The sequence below is a fragment of the Microtus oregoni genome, unplaced genomic scaffold, assembly GCF_018167655.1.
Source record: "Microtus oregoni isolate MIOR12 unplaced genomic scaffold, Mior012 000020F_ref0000438, whole genome shotgun sequence".
NCBI classification, from domain to species: domain Eukaryota; kingdom Metazoa; phylum Chordata; class Mammalia; order Rodentia; family Cricetidae; genus Microtus; species Microtus oregoni.
In genome coordinates, this window is record NW_024543079.1 from 22,348,453 (window position 1) to 22,364,962 (window position 16,510).

The 16,510-nt window shown below is 42.3% G+C and overlaps 1 protein-coding gene across 1 annotated transcript in view; it reads right to left on the bottom strand.

The window, feature by feature from the left end:
* The window catches only part of Cfap61 (cilia and flagella associated protein 61), a 275,906-nt gene that overhangs the window by 107,101 nt on the left and 152,295 nt on the right, over positions 1–16,510 (bottom strand). The window contains exon 17 of the mRNA XM_041670075.1: positions 8,688–8,815. Within this exon, the coding sequence (XP_041526009.1) occupies positions 8,688–8,815 (128 nt within the window). The remainder of the gene's footprint in view (positions 1–8,687; positions 8,816–16,510) is intronic.

A 16,510-nucleotide genomic window follows, 5' to 3' on the forward strand; every position in this document is an offset into this window, starting at 1 on the left:
AGCTGGGCTGGATACTGAGTGGAACCGTGGGACCTGATAACAGGGTTATGGTCACTCGGAATCAGAGCTATACAACTTCCTGGTTCTAGTCTATTCTTTGCCTCAGTTTGCTCAACCAAATGAAGGCTCCATATCTTAACTAAGGAGCCTGAAGCTCTGTTCATTGATGGGGTTTTTGGTTTTGTTTCTGTTTTGTTGTTGTTGCTTGTATGTTTTGGGAAAGCATCTCACTCTGTAACCCTGACTGGCCTGGAACTCAGAGATCTTCCTACTTCTGCCCTGAGTGTTGGGACTAAAGGTGTGCATTGACATGATTGGCTTGGTCATTTCTGAGCAAACTTTTCTCAGTGTTAGTACCAGAAGGGACAGTATGGGCTTTATGGTGCCTAAGAGTGCCTCTTGTGAACCACAGTAGACAGAGGGTCCTGGGGACACTTCTCAGGGCTGTTTCCAGTCAATATTATCCCATGAATCATTTCTACAGTTTTCTAGTACCATCTTAGGCTCTTCAAGAGATTTATTTTGCCTTGGAGCTGATATAGGAAGGCTTTGAAATTAATAGAGAAACAGGACTTGTTCAATACAAGAAAATATCGTAAGACACAGAAGCATAGAAATAGCCATAGTGGAACAGAATAAAGTAGTAATTACTTCAACTCTGTGGGATTCTGCCCACAGGACAGCGAAAACAACATTCTTCTGAATGGCAGTAGGGGAAAATACATGGAATTGGGATTCTGTGGGGCAGTGTCTTGGGCTGCCACATCTAATGAGCTTACAGATGACACCCATGCCACCACAGACTAGGCTGTGGACAAGAGGAACAGAAAAACAAGAGAAGTGTAAAAAGCTAGTTCCAGTTTATGTGCCCTGCATTGGCAGAACATTTCCATAGTCCTTTGTAAACATGACTTTAGAAAACCCAATATATTCAAAGCATTGCATCTGAGGAGTTCAGCTGGACTACAGTAGGCGCGCAGGACAAGCAATAAAAGTCTATTTACCAAGCAAATAGAAAACGCAAATAAGCCAGCATAATGCGACTATTTGGATGATTCATAAGGTAGCCTTCCAATCACAGTTATTCAGAAGACATAATGAGGGTCACTGAATAATAGGTGTGTGAAACACGAACTGTGGTTTCAGACATGAATGTTAAATCATTATGATGAGGCTCAACCATATCTTCATTAACTGAAACAGGAACCACTGTAATCAATAAAGTTTTACCAATGAGAAATAAGGTGTGTTTTGTTGTTGTTGTTTTACTCTTGTAGTGTAAAAACACGTGATTCAAGATTTGAGGAACTCCTCAAGCATTTCCTGTATCTTTCTGGCTGTGAAAATATTTTCTCACACCGAAAGCTTGAGGCAATGGTTGGTGGAAGTTCTGGTGAATATGACTGTTAACCAACGCTGGCTGAAGGTGATGCAGTTTTCGGTGCATCTCACTGACTTGCTGAGCACACTTCTCAGATGTAATGGTTTTGATGGCGTCTAAAGGCTGCAGCTGATCAGAAGGGCAGTAGACACCGAACAGTGTCCAATGCCATCGTTTGCTTCACCTTTGGCTTTGAGAAGGGCTCTGAAGCTTTCTCTTTGTTCAAGCACTGAACTGAGCCAGTTCAAGTTCTTGATGCAAATCATAATCCACCTGAAAAATAGTTCATTGCTGATCTATAGCATCGGACAAGATGGCAGTTCAAAATGATGGTTTGGAAAAAGATTGAAGCCAGCTCATAAGGCATGGACTCACTGAGCTTTCCCACCTATCCAGTTTGCTTCAAGCGCCAGACAGACATTGTACGGTCTATATTGAGTTCTTTGGCAACTTCGCAGTTAGTAATAAAAGAATCAGCTTCACTCACTGCTCTCATTTGGCCGCAGTCAGCTTTCGCTGGTGGCCACTATGCTCATCTTGCCCTGCAGCTCTCCCAGAACCACTGCACTGCCTGCTCATTGGCAGTTCCTGTGCTGAACGCAGTATCGACATGAGTTGTCTCTGTTGCTTTAAGACCCATTGTGAACTCAAGGAAGAAGACAGTTTAAAGACAGGCTGTGGTAGCACATGCCTTTAATCCCAGCACTTGGGAGGCAGAGGCAGGCAGATCTCTGTGAGTTCGAAGCCAGCCTGGTCTACAAAGTGAATTCCAGGACAGCCAGAGCTGTAACACAGAGAAACCCTGTCTTAAAAACAAAACAAAACAAAAACACAAGCAAACAAAAAACAAAAAAGAAAGTGGTTCGAATTTGCTTTTAGTTTAACATCATTTTTATAGTCTAAAATAAATATGAAATAAACAGAAAGTAATACATTATTAATAAAAAATAAAGTCAGAAAAGCTCATGGGAGTGATGTATAACATAACCACAATTACTTAAGAATGCATTACAATATCAAATGGAGAATTTTAATAATGCAAAAACTGTAACTACTTTTGTATCAGCCTAATATTAACAAAGGGGAACAATCTAAGAAGTCACAACACAGATGCAAAAATTCTCAATATTTGCAAGCCAAATCAAGAACATACTAAGAAGACATACCTAATGACTAAATTTGTTTCATTCCAGAGATACAAATATAATTCAGCACACACAAATCAATAAATACATGGCCACACATAAAAACACTTAAAGACACAAGTCACATGATCATCATCAACAGATGCATAAAGGACCTCTGACCAAGTTCAACATTCCTCCATGAAAAAAGTCATAGAGAAACTAGGAATAGAAGGAATATACCTCAGCACAACATAGGCGGTGTCTAACAAACCTACAGCCAACACTGGCCTGAATGAAAAAAGAAATAAAAGCCTTTAATCGAAAAGCAGAAACATGACATGCTTTTCTACTCTTATCCAATGTAGTGCTTGAAGTATTAATTAGAGCAAGATGAGAAACAGAAATAAAAGCAATAGAAATAACAAAGAAGCCAAACTATCCCAATTTGAAGACAGTATAATTCTGTACTTAAAAGATCCTAAAGAGTCCACTGGAAAATTCTTAGATCTAAGGAACACTTTCAGCAAATTAGCAGAATACAAAATCTACATACAAAAATCAGTAGTTTTCCTATATACCAGTAATGAACCTGCCAGGAAAGAAGTGAGGAAGGAAAAGAGCCATTCACAATATCATAAAAAATAAATACCTCAGGAAGTCAAAGACATCTGCAATAAAATCTTCAATGATATTTAATGTGTGTGTGTGTTTGTGTGTGTATGTGTGTGCATATGTATGTGTATGTGCAAGTGTGTATGTTGTATGCACATACTCGTGTGTACTCAGAGGTCAGAGATGATGTGTACTGGCATGGTCTATCATTTTTCATGGTCTCCTTTGAGACAGTTTCTCAATGAGTCTGGTGCTGGGCTGGTGGATCCAAACCCCGGAGGTCCTTCTGTCTTTGCCACCCCCACAATGCTGATACACAGGCCTGTAATACTGCACCTGGCTTTTTACATGAATTCTGTGTTTTGAATTTAGGTCCTCATGCTTATGTTGAAGCATTCTGAACAACCCACTGAGCCAATGTTTTAAACAGAAAGGTTAAAACACTGAAGAATGAAATTGGAGATACTAGAAGGTCAGGAGACTACCCATGCACATGAGTTGGCAGAATTGATGTGTGTGTGTGTATAGCATGTATATGTATGTGTGTGTGTGTGTGTGTGTGTGTGTGTGTGTAGATGAAATTACTAAAAGTGGTCTACAGATTCAACACACTTCCCATCAAAATTCCAACATTCTTCACAGAACCAGATAAACAATCCTAAAATTCCTAGGAAGACGGCCATAAAACCTTCAACCTATAGTTTGTGCCAGCTGCAGAGTGTAGTAGGACCAGAGCCTAGCAGAATTCTCATCAAAGAGACCACAGAGACTTCATTCAGCAACTGATGGGAGCAGATGCAGAGTTCCACAATCAAACATTAGGCAGAGCTTGAGGAGTCCTGTGGAGGAGGGGGAGAAAGGATTGGAGGAACCAGAACCAGATGGTTGAGGGACATTAGAGAACATGGCCCTGCACAGAATCAACAGATGGGGACTTGTGGGAGCTCTCAGAAGTGGCACCTGCGCCGCACTTCATGTGGACTTTCCAGAAAAGCACATGTTAGGTCTAACAAAGCAGCTCAGGAGTGCAGGCAATGCTCACTACCACCCCCTCCCCCAATCTTGCTTCTACTCATAGGTAGGTAGCTTTTGGTGAAATATCTTCAATTTCATTGCAGGCCAAATTGTGGGTAAATTTAGTTCAAGTGGCAACTAAACCAATAAGGTGAAATATGCAGTGAGTTACTATGGTTATTGCCAATTTAAAAAAATAATTAGAGAAAATAATGAGAAAACTATTTCCTCTCTCAAGGATTAGACATCTGTAAGCCGATACCAGTCTCCTTCCAGTGAACATAATCTCTGTAATGAAGACAGAGAATTGTGGGTGCTTTATAAAGGGCATTCTGATTGGGGAACTTAATCAACCCAGTACTTATACCAGAACTTATATTTGTTTTTATTGAACCTAAGTCGATTCCATAAAAGGAAAACTACATGTACATATCTTAATGTAATCATTCTAAGCAGAACATTATAAGTATTACAGCCAAATTAAGATTTAAGACCTGTTGATAATCACTTCTTGATTTCCCCAATTTCAAAACTCCACCCCACTTATTCGTCACTCAGATATGGGATGCACAGGCTTGGCATTCAGAGTCTTGGGAGCAGGGACCCAGCAGGACAGTCAAACGCCCCAGTTACAGCAGCCACAGGGAAATGAATGTTCACAGCTTCCCTCATGACTTCATCCCTGCCATGAAATGCTGCTAAGTGGCCAAGGGGTTGAGACATGTGAACTCTGTTGTGAACTTCAGTAATGACACACAACGTACTTCCGGTTAACTGAGGTTACACTCTGGAAGGTCAACCACGTTGGCTAGAAAGTTAAACAACAGACTGACTCTTTCCTTGTTCAGGAGCCTCCAGATGAACAAGTCATTCGCTGGTGCTGCCTTATCTCCCTGGTAGGCATGAGCACTTGTTGGGGTGGAGGGAGGTGCCCTTAGCTAACTTCCCAGAAGTCCCGCTCATCCTCAGGGGCTGCTAACCATTGACTTCAAGAGTAGTCATAGTGAGCTAGATTTTCTTGTCTCCCTCTGGCCTTAGAGCTCCCACACCTTTGAACAACGGCTGGAGTTTTTCATGTGACCCCGAACAAATGTTCTAGGTAAGAAATGGCCTCTTTCCAGTCAGGTCTCCGTAGTTTAGAGAAACTCGGGTTCTTTACAGATATGTGATAGGGTGGTGCACACCACTAAGCCCAGCATTTAGGAGGCAGATGCAGGAAGGCCAGCTTGGTTTGCTTAGTAATAAGATTTTGTCTAAAAACAAACAAATAAAATAATGACAATGACTTCTCTAGTATTTGTGTCAGCCAGTAAGAATAAATCCCACTTTGCCATGTTGTATGACTCGGGGCAAAATGGGATTCTATTGCTGTGAAGAGACACCATGGCCATGACAACTCTTATAAAATAATGCATTTACTTGGGGCTTGATAGAGTTTCAGAGGTTTAGTCTTTTATCGTGATGGGGAACATGGCAACCTCTGGGCAGACACGGTAGCTGGAGTTCTACATCTGGGTCTGCAGGCCGCAGGAAGAGAGAGACTCTGGGACTGGCTTGGGCTTTTGAAACCCCAAAGCCCACCTCAGTGACACACTTCCTCTAACGCAAGGTCATACCTCCTAATCCCTCTCAAACAGCATCACTCGCTAAGGACGAAGCATTCAAAGATATGACCCTATTCAAATCACCACAGATAGAACCTCTGTCCGGACTTGGCAAGGTACAATTTCACCTCCCACACAGAAGGTGGTCGCCTAGCCCTTTGATAGTGAGACAAACTAACGCCATCCAAAGCAAGTGGTCAGGATATGCTAACGTCGCTCTGCTCCTTCTTTGTAATTTTGGAGGTCACCTGGGAAAGAGGTGTTAATTCATTCCATGTGACAGAGCTGGCCTACAGAGCAAGAAGACAGATAGGAAGACATGACAAAAATGGACATAGACAAGGTGTGGACATGGACCGCAGAACTGATGCACAGGTCCTTGGAGCATTTATTATGGCTTCTAGTTTTGTGTTTTTATGGGTTTCCTGTATGACAAATCTCTGAGTGTGTGTGTGTGTGTGTGTGTGTGTGTGTGTGTGTGTGTGTGTGTATGTGTATCTATATGTATTCTTTGTGCTTTTTATTTGGCTTTTTTCCTTGTTTGTTTTGTGCTATTAAGTTTTGCTTTTGTTTTATTGTATTATTGTTGTTTAAATGCCTGGTTGTTGTCTAATGAGAGACAAAAAGGATTTGATTTGGATGGGAGGGGAGCAAGAGAGGATCTCAGAGAAGTTGGGGGAGGGGCTGTAATCAGAATAAATTGTATAAAAAAGTTCTATTTTCAATCAAAGAAAAATAGAACAAACAACAACAACAACAACAAAAACTAACCAAACAAATAAGCAAACAAAACCCTGGATACCTTTCTAAGAGTAAATGAAGGAGAGAGAGTTAGTAGGCACAGCTGCGCTGTTGGTAGGAGATACAGTTTCAAATGTTCTAGAGCACAGAACTTAAATAACTATAGTTGTAACCATTAATTGGGTATTTCAAATTAGCTGGTAGAAAGGACTTTGATCCAAACACAAAAGAAGTGACAGATGGGAGATGTGCTAGTTACATTTTATACAGTGTTTTGAAATATCACCCATATCTACGAAATGTACACACACTATATGCCAATTTAAAATGGAAAAACAAAGGAGAGAGTTTTGCTGCTGTTGTTTTATTTTGTTTTTAAAAGAGTAGATGAGAAATCCAATCTAAGGGAAGTCAGAAATCATGGAGCTCCCAAGTCAGGACCGACGGTGCCAGGACAGAAGTCCAAGTTCTTAGATTCCAACCTAGGGTTCCTCTGTTTGGAGAGTCAGTGAGCAGGTAGAGCAGGAAAGACTGGCGAAACCAGGAGTCCTTAGCAACTGCCCATCTGGAAGTGGGCTCTAATAGGCAGCAGTGGAGAGGACAGCATGGGAAGCCACATTAACCTGCCTTTCCCCAAGGGTTATGACTTAATGTCTGGCATGGGGCTGGAAGAGAAGTTCTGATGCTATGCCATTTCTAGATGCCTGTCTTTGATGCATAGCCAAAACTAGCTCCCAGGGCTGGGGTCCTTGCTGCCCAAGGTAGACGATCTGAGTTAGATACCTGGGACCTACATGGTAGAAGGAGAGAACCAATTCCACAAAGTTTTCCTCTGACCTCCACACAGATGCTGTGGATGTTGTGAAACATTACTTAGCTCTGTAAAGCTGTGTTGCATGTGTTTATGCTGCATTCATTTAGCAGTGTTGCTTTGCCTGCCTGGGTACCTGATTAATCTAATAAAAAGCTGAACAGTCAACAGCGAGGCAAGGATAGACAGACAGACAGACAGGTCTGGCGGGAAGAGAGAATAAAGTGGGTGGAGGAATCTAGGCTGGAGACAGGAGAGAATGAGAAGAGAATGAGGGAGAAAGAAGGGAGATGCCCGGGGCCAGCCAGCTGGGCAGCTGCCAGCCAGCCAGACATGGAATAGGACGCACAGAAGGAAAGAAAGGTAAAAAGCCCCAAGGCAAAATGCACATGAAGAGAAACGGGCTAATTTAAGTTATAAAAGCTAGTGGGACAAGCATAAGATAAGGCTGAGTATTCATAACTAATATTAAGTCTCCATGTCATGATTTGGGAGTTGGTTCGTGGCCCCAAAGAAAGCCTGCTACACACATGTATCTTGGTATGCTCTAACTTTTATACATAAATAAATAAATGTAATAAAAAGTTGTTAGAGATGGTGGTGCACACCTTTAGTACCAGTACTTGAGAGACAGAGGCGGGCAGATCTATGTGAGTTCGAGGCCAGCATGATCTAGCCAAGACTAGATAAATTATGAGTATATACAGTATACCAGTTACATTGTAGAATCTCGGACTCATGCCCCAACTCACTTTGGAGCTTCTGATTCTGCCTGCCTGGTGTGGGATTTAGGAATCTAAATTCTTATCAAAGACTTGATGTGATTCTTACGATTGTGTTGGTAAGGTAAACACATGTGGAACAGGACCAGCAGAGGCTTTTGGGAAGGGCTCATATGGTACTGATTTTATACATTCTAGGCCTCACAATCTTGGCTAAGATGCTCAGCTTTGTAACTGAGGCACAAAAATAGTCACAGGTAACACACAAAAGCCAATATAGCTGTCATCCCATGAGCTCTATGGACAAATCATTTGTCCTCCTCCATCCCACATCTAGAATGTTCCACTGACTCATGAATCCACACAGCTCTGCTATGGGTTGGCAAACAAACCCAAAGTGTGTTTTCTCAAGTGGGGAGAGAGTCCCTCATGTTTGAACAATTACAAGGACTGAGGTTCAGGACTCAGCACCTACACCTGCTGAGTCACAACCAGATCCAGGGAGTCAGATGCCTGCTGGTCTCCACGGGAATCTGCATGCATGAGGTGCACAGAAACTCACACGGGCACACACATGCACATAAAACAAAAAGTGACTAAGTAAAAGTTACAAGAAAAAATTATTAATTTTCAAAAATAAACAGATAAATGACTAAACAGAATGAAAGAACTCACCAAAACACCAGTGTCTCAAGAAACGAAATTCCAACACTGGATGCGCCAACCACAACGATTCTGGCGTTGACCGTGACTTTCGGTTCTAATGTTAATTTCCTGTTTGTGTGGTTTAAGGCATAACTCGGCTGCAAGAAAACAAAGAGAAAAAAAAAAACTTGAGGAAAATGTACCTGAATCAGTGCCCCAGATGAACAATTACAAGACATTACTAAACTAACCCTGTGCAGGAAATCAAACTCAAAAATGGTCGTGCAATGGCCACAGGAAAGTGGATACATAGGTGTTTTCAAGAAAGGAATGTGGTTCTGGGGGAATGGCTCAGAGGCACATAGCACTTGCTGCTCTTCCAGAGGACTGAGGTTCAGTTCTCAGAACCCCCAACCTGGTGAGTCACAACCTCTAGATCCAGATCCAGGGAGTCAGATGCCTTATGGTCTCCATGGAAATCTGCAATCTACATAAACTAACTCTCTCTCTCTCTCTCTCTCTCTCTCTCTCTCTCTCTCTCACACACACACACACACACATTGAAAATTAATAAATAAACATTTTTAAATCTAACAATATAGTAATTTGCTTAATATTTAAGCTCTGTCACAAAAAAAATGCTTGATTTTAATTTTTGTCATATGGCAAATATTTCATTAAGACCCACAGCTCTTCGTGATTAGAGATGGCAAAGTAAATAATCCTTCAAGACAGCCAAGTTATTTCTTGGGAGTTGTGGTTCCATCTTTTCTTATGTCCAAACTTTTGAGTGAAATTAAATTGTATTACTTGAAGCCAAGGATTTCCACTTGTCCATCCCCATGCCTTTCATATCATTTAATGCAGGCAGCACTTTGTAGTCAGCAGATCCCTGATGGTATTTGCCGAATGACAAAAATGTGTTGAATGCTAAGGGCTGTTCACTCTTCCTGGAGCCTCAGAATCAGGGAAGACTCTAAGAAGCACAGAACATAACCATGGTACCTTTAAAATCCATATTTGCAAAAAAAAAAATGATCCTGATAAGTTGCTCAGTTAATTTATCCTGAAGAGGCTGAACAGTAACAAAGGCTTCACAGAGAGGGAGTGTGTGTCTATTAGATGGAGGCATAATTCTTGAAAGAAAATTATATGATACACTGAAAGTCACTGATTCTATTTTTAATTCAACACACACTTTTATTGGTTTATTTGGTGGCATTTGATACTATGTGTCTAGAGAATTATAATTACCGCTGACTTCTCACAAGAAACAATGGAGGCCAGAGTCAGTGGAATGATTATATTAACATTAAATCAGCTGAAACTCATTCTCTGGATCAGAAGCTCACATCCTAGCAGATAAAATCCACATTTCATTTTCTCAAAATCCCAAGCTCTTAGGAGTTGGAAGTCCAGAAAGCTGATGGGAGAGGTCTACTTTAAAGTGTGATTCTAGTCACCCTTCAGTGCTTTGGGTGTCATGGCCAGAGGCTTTGCCATTCACCAAGTAACAGCCAAGATGGAGATAACCCCACTGTGGAGTCCTAGTCAACCTAGCAATGTGGAGGCAGAAAAATTATCTAAAGGGATTTTAAACAAAGCTGGAAGCACCTAAATTCTCCATAATTAACATTGCTAATGTCTCTTAGCATGTTTTGTTCCCTATGCCCACCTTTAAATTGACACCATGGGGTTCTGGAACAGACTAGATCCACTTCCATCTCACGAAGGGGTCTAATGGACAAATTAGAAAACCTTAAACCCCTGCTATTCAATTGGCTCAGCATAAACACGTGACCTGAGTTGGCCCATTCAGAGTGAAGTCAAAGCTTCCCTACTTCTTACACAGCCCAAGATGCAGATGGGAAGCCTGAAATGGCAAAGTCATCATAAAGAACAGCATCTGGGGTTGGGACTCCAACAGAATCACAGAGAAATCATTCTCAACCACTTCCTGAAGCCCATGCTACCTTTGAATTCTTCGGTGACATAAGCAATGAGTATCAGTCACACACCACCACCCCAGAGCTTCCTAATGAGTCATTCCAAAATACACTAGCACCAGTCACTTATTCTTACTCACAAAACTCTGGCTTAGCTATAAGTGAGAGGATGTAGGTGTGATTCAGCTGCAGCTGTCTCCATCATGTAGATTCCTGACCAGCCTTGTCTGTCTGCCCACTCCAGATAGATAGATAGACAGACAGACAGACAGACAGACAGACAGACAGATAGATAGATGTAAGAAGTCCTTCTGTCTATGTATTGCTTTTATTGGTTAATGATAGGGTAGAGTAGAGCTAAGTGGGGAAAACTAAACTGAATGCTAGAAGAAAGAAGGCAGGGCCATGGGGAAGCCATGTAGCCCTGCAGGAGACAGATGCTGGAACTTTACTCTGTGAGCCATAGCCTCATGGAGATACACAGATTAATGGAGATGGGTTAATTTAAGATATGAGGTAGCCAGAAATATGCTTAAGCTATTGGCCAACAGTATTGCAAATAATATAGTTTCTGGAGTCTGGGCAGCTGGGAAACGAACAAGCAGCCTCTTACAACAGATAGATAGATAGATAGATAGATAGATAGATAGATAGATAGATAGATAGATAGATGGATGGATGATGGATGGATAGATGGATAGATGATAGATATTTGGATAGTTAGACATATCCCTCTCACTGAGAAGTTACATAATCCAAACTCCTCCTTACTCAATGATTAGCCTAGCACATTAAACATGTACTCTAGCTTGGCCTAATCAGAATGAAGCCCAGAGTTGTATAACTTCACAAGTTGCAGATGCGAACCCCAAATGGTTACCTTATTCTCCACCCCATACCCCTTCTGATGAGAGGCAACGGGGCTTATTCTTATAGTAGCAATGGTAGACCTGTGAGAAAGGCAGACAAAAATCAGAGCTGCTTCCTATTTCCAGCTAAAACAAATCATATGCTGGAGTCCAGAACTCCAGCAGGTCACTCACCTCGAATGGAAGAACCCTAAGTCATACAGCCAGGGCATGGTCTACGAAGGGATGAAGGGTGGGAAGGACAGTGCTTGCTGCATTTCCTCAACCATTTAGACCAATTCGTTTCTTGTCTATGCAAATAAAAGCTTCCTAGACTGATATATTTTCTACATGAAAATAATAGAGAATACAGTTCTTCAAATAAATATCGGTTATGCAAGATACCAAGTTCACGCTGGCTTGTGTAGGTGTTCCAGGGTTCCATATGCCCTGGCCTCCTGTACTCAGCTTAATTTCCGAGACGAGCAGACGACAGGTCCACTTGGCCGGTCTCGGCTTCAGTGCTTCAGAGTAGAAAAGGTAGGAAATACGGAGGCTGTCATGATGGCAGCTCATGGCGGGCCTAATTAACAGACTTAAAATGCAAGCATCTTAATGGAGGTCAAAAGCCAAGCTTCCTCCCATTAGCAGGTAGGCTCAGATATTCTCTTCCACCGTGGGAAGTGTAAACTATCACTGCACCATGGGCAGTAATGAAATTCCCTGCTAAAGAATTAGACATCATTCATGAAATGGCTCCAGTATCGCGGATACAAAGGCAGGCGGGATGAGCAGAATGGCTTTTGTTTCCCTCACAATAGTGGTAACACCAACAGCTGCCAGGCCTCAGAAATCACCTTCTAACAACTAAAGATGCGGAGTGGCTTTGGGGTGTCAAGAGTTAGTGATCAGTACCAGGTAGGGGCAGCATCTCAGAAGAGGGAGCATGGGTCACAAGGGTCCTCCTGTACACCCAATTTGTCTCCAGTTTTGCTTAAAAACACACCCATTGTCAGATAGGATGAACTCTCCTGTGGTGGGGGTGGTGGGAGCCATTCTTTTTTAAATTAGTAGATGCAGCTACAAATGCCTCCAGATTTTTCTTCTGCCCAGCAGACAAGCCTCACTTGGTGACAAGTGCTAGAGAAGGCTGCTTCTGCTTTTAAAGGGCGTGTTTTCCTTATAAGCACAGAGCAGGCTTTGGTTTAGAATCCTTCCTTTATGCTTCTTCAAACTGTAATGTAAGAAACCAGGTATGGCCAGGCAAGGCAGTGCACGGCTGTTAGCCAGTACCCAGGAGGCTAAGGCAAGAGGCTCACAAGTGTCTGGACTACACAGCAAGACCCTTTCTCAAGAGAACCAGAAAAAAAAAAAAAAAGACAGGGAAGCCCCTCTGAGCCATGCCCGCTGGGGTGTGTGTGGGTGTGTGTGTTTTCACCCTGATGCCTCATGACTGGAGAACTATTGGGGCCTGATTACCTTAACAACAAAGTCCAAGTGAAAATCCTCTATTGATACTGGTTTTACTTATTCCTATTATTTTTAATATAGTCTCATGTAGCCCAGACTGGCTACAAATTTGCTACGCAGACAGGCAAGGATGGTCTTGAACTTCTGGTTCTCCTCTCTTCTCTTCCCAAGTGCTGGGATTACGGGTGTGCCGGCACAGCCATCTTTATGTAATACTCAAGATAACTCAAGTCTGTGTGTGCCTCAGACGAGCACTCTAGCAACGCAGCTACATGCCAGCCCTTTGGCCCATATTTCAAATGTAGAAATTAAACGTGCCTTATAACCCAAATATTCCAAGAATAAGCAGAGGAACTGTGAGCTCATTATGTACATAACACAGTGACGGGATGGAGGGAAAGTCAGAGTCTCTCTCTGCATCATCTCGTGGTGGCTCTGATTCTATTTTTCTAATGGTGCTGAATTAAAATCTTAGACAAAAGGCTGCTTCCTTTCGGCAGGAAGGACTAACCACAGGCCACAACATATGCACTAACCCTTTAAAGTTAAATGGTCTATAAAGTTGACATTGACTTTGGTAATGGCATTAGAACACAAACTTTAAATTTCATCCCTGAAGTAGGAAAGGAAGTGATAACATGGGAGATCCCGCTGAGATGCTCCTGTGCTGAATGTGAAGGCTTGAGAGGACAAGAAAACATACAATCCAGGTAAGGAACTGAGAAGGTCTGAGACGAAATTGGAAAGAGAATTTTCATTTCCTGTGCGTGTCTGCATAGAAGACCGACTGTGAGCATAAGTCACCAGGAAGAAGTTTTAAATTTTAGCTGTTGTTTTTTTTCCATTACATGGTGTGTGTGTGTGTGTGTGTGTGTGTGTGTGTGTGTGTGTGTGTACTGGGGACAGGGGTAAGAAGGCAACCACAAGTTTGCTTCCTTGGTTTCATCCACTTTGTGAGTTTCTTTTTTTTATTTACCTTTGTTTGTGTTGTTTGAGACAAGTTCTCTCATTGACCTGAAGCTCATCTAGTAGGCTAGACTGGTTGGCAGTGAACCTCATCCTCCCCAGTACTGGGACTATAACCACACAACACCATGCTTGACAATTTTTTTTTAGATGTATTTTCCTTTCTTTATATGTATTAGTGTTTGGCCTGTATGTATGTAGGTGCACCAGGTACATGCCTGGTGCTTGTGGAGGCCAAAGGGGGCATCATATCCCCTAGGACAGGTGTAACAGTTGGTTGTAAACCAACATATGTGTGCTAGGAATCTCACTCAGGTCCTTTGCAAGAGTAAACAGTGCTCTAAACTGCTGAGCCATCTCTCTAGCCCAGTGCTTGACTTTTTAAACACAGGTCCTGAGGATTGCACTTAGGGACTGATGCTTACAAGGTAAGCACCCTACCAGCTAAGTTATCTCCCCAGCCCTCAGCCCCCTTTAAAGGAGCGTTGACACACTTGTTCAGAATTGTTTCGGTTAGCTCTCTTTGGTTAATTCTAGTTACCAAAATGACTAAACAAATAACCTGGGCCTGTTTAGAAATGTTTAGGTTTAATTTTTTCTGATATGATGATGCTGATGTGAATTCTCAGCTGAATTTGTGCCATGATTCACACACCAAGAGACATGAAGTAGACAGTCTTGAATTTTACACATGTGTTACCTGTCCTGTGTGTATAAAGCATTGGTCAAACAGAATTTTACCGGATTACACAGACCTGGATTCTGTTTGCCCATTTAAGTTCGTGTCTTTATTGTGCCTGAATTGAGTCATAGCAATGACAAAACATTACTGGAAATCTATTCCAAAAATAGATCCAGGGCTCTGTGAGTCAAAGGACTTGGTGCAAAGCCTGGTCCCCCGAGTTTGATCCCTAGAACCCACATAAAGGTGGGAGCAGGGAACTGACGTCACAGAGTTGTAACACGCATGCATCCACCACACCGTAATAACAAGACTATTTTAAAAGAGAGATCCAAAGTTTGAAGTTACTAACCTTATAAATAAGCCAATAAACTAGAAAGCAACTAACATAACTAAAAACAGCACGACATAATAAACACAATGTGGCAATGTCTTGGATTCTGTTCTTTCTGAGGGCATTTTTTTTTTTTTTTGAAGTTATGATCAGCTGCTGGAATAGGCTGGGTGCCATCAGTCTAGCCTGGGTTAGGCTTTTTACTTTCTTTTTCCTTCCTTCCTTCCTTCCTTCCTTCCTTCCTTCCTTTCTTCCCTTTTCCTTCCTTTCTTTCTCCTCCTTCTTTTTTCACCCCTGGTTGAGGTTCTGAACCTCTTTTCCTTAGTTTGTTTAGGTGTAAAGTGGAAATAAATTACTCGTCCCTACTTCCTCAGCAGGCAGACATGTAGACTATTTATTTAAAAAAAAAAAAGTCTTCAAGCACTCGGCACTTTGCAGGTAAAGATGTTACACAAGGTAAAATTGCGCATCTCTCCACACTGCTGTATGAAAGGCAAATCTCCGAAATACACACATTTTTAAAGGGCAAAACAAAAAGCTCAGCTTTCAGCTCCTGCCCGTATGGATGCAGCGTTGTGTTACAGAAAGCTTCTGAGACTTCAAAGGCACCTCAGTCCACGCACAAAATGGAGGATGCAGAGCCCAACCCACGAAGAAGGAGACTTCTGAAAGCCCTAACCAGCCTGCGTTTACTTTGCACATGCGGTTTCCCTTCCTGTGCTTCCCGAGTCGCTGTCTTGCAGTTGAGAAATCCTCTGCTCTCACAAATTGAATAAAACAAACTGTGACAGATTGACGGTACTGCAAATGTCAGTGTACGTTTCAAAGTTCACAGTTCATGAGTGGGACCTCTTTAGGGGGAAGTATTACAGTCTTCACCAAATAAACAAAAGGCGGTTGTGTGGCCACTTAGAAGCAATTAACGGAAGTGACAGGCACAACAGGCAGTTCCACAAGGTCACTCGTGTAAGATTATCCTTAAGAATTCGCAGGCAGATATGAATGCCAACACCTTAGTCTGGCAGAGCATAGGAAATCTGTGGGGACAATGTTGTGAAGCATTCTCTTAATTTTTCTCTTGGTTGGTGAGGCTCCAAACAATTCTGCAGCATGGAGGTTTCATTTATCTATGAATATCTTTTGAGGGCAACAGTGACTCAGGGATGCTTCCTGATTGACACTAGGAGAGCACTCGTGAAGCTGTAATATGTGGGCCAAGAATGGACCTCAGTCATTGCAGGGTTTGCTCATTGCCATTTCCCCTCCCCCGCAGCAGGCACATCGAAGTGCCCACTGAATGCCTGACCAAAACTACATAGGGGGAAGAGAACTCATTGACTCAGGGTGCAGAGTATACGGTTCATCATGTCAGGGAAGGCATGGCATTGAAAACAGCTCACTGTGTGGTAGCAGGAGCTGGTTATACTGTAGAGAAAGCTTGAGCTAGAACCTGGCCAAGCTAGAACCCATGAAGCTCTGTGAACGAATGAAATTTATGCCCTGGCAATGCTTAGGCATGCATGGGCAGCCCATATATGGCGGTTCTGTTGAACTTGTCCATGTTGGGTTTCATGGTCTAAGTTGATGAGGACGACTGACCAGGTCTC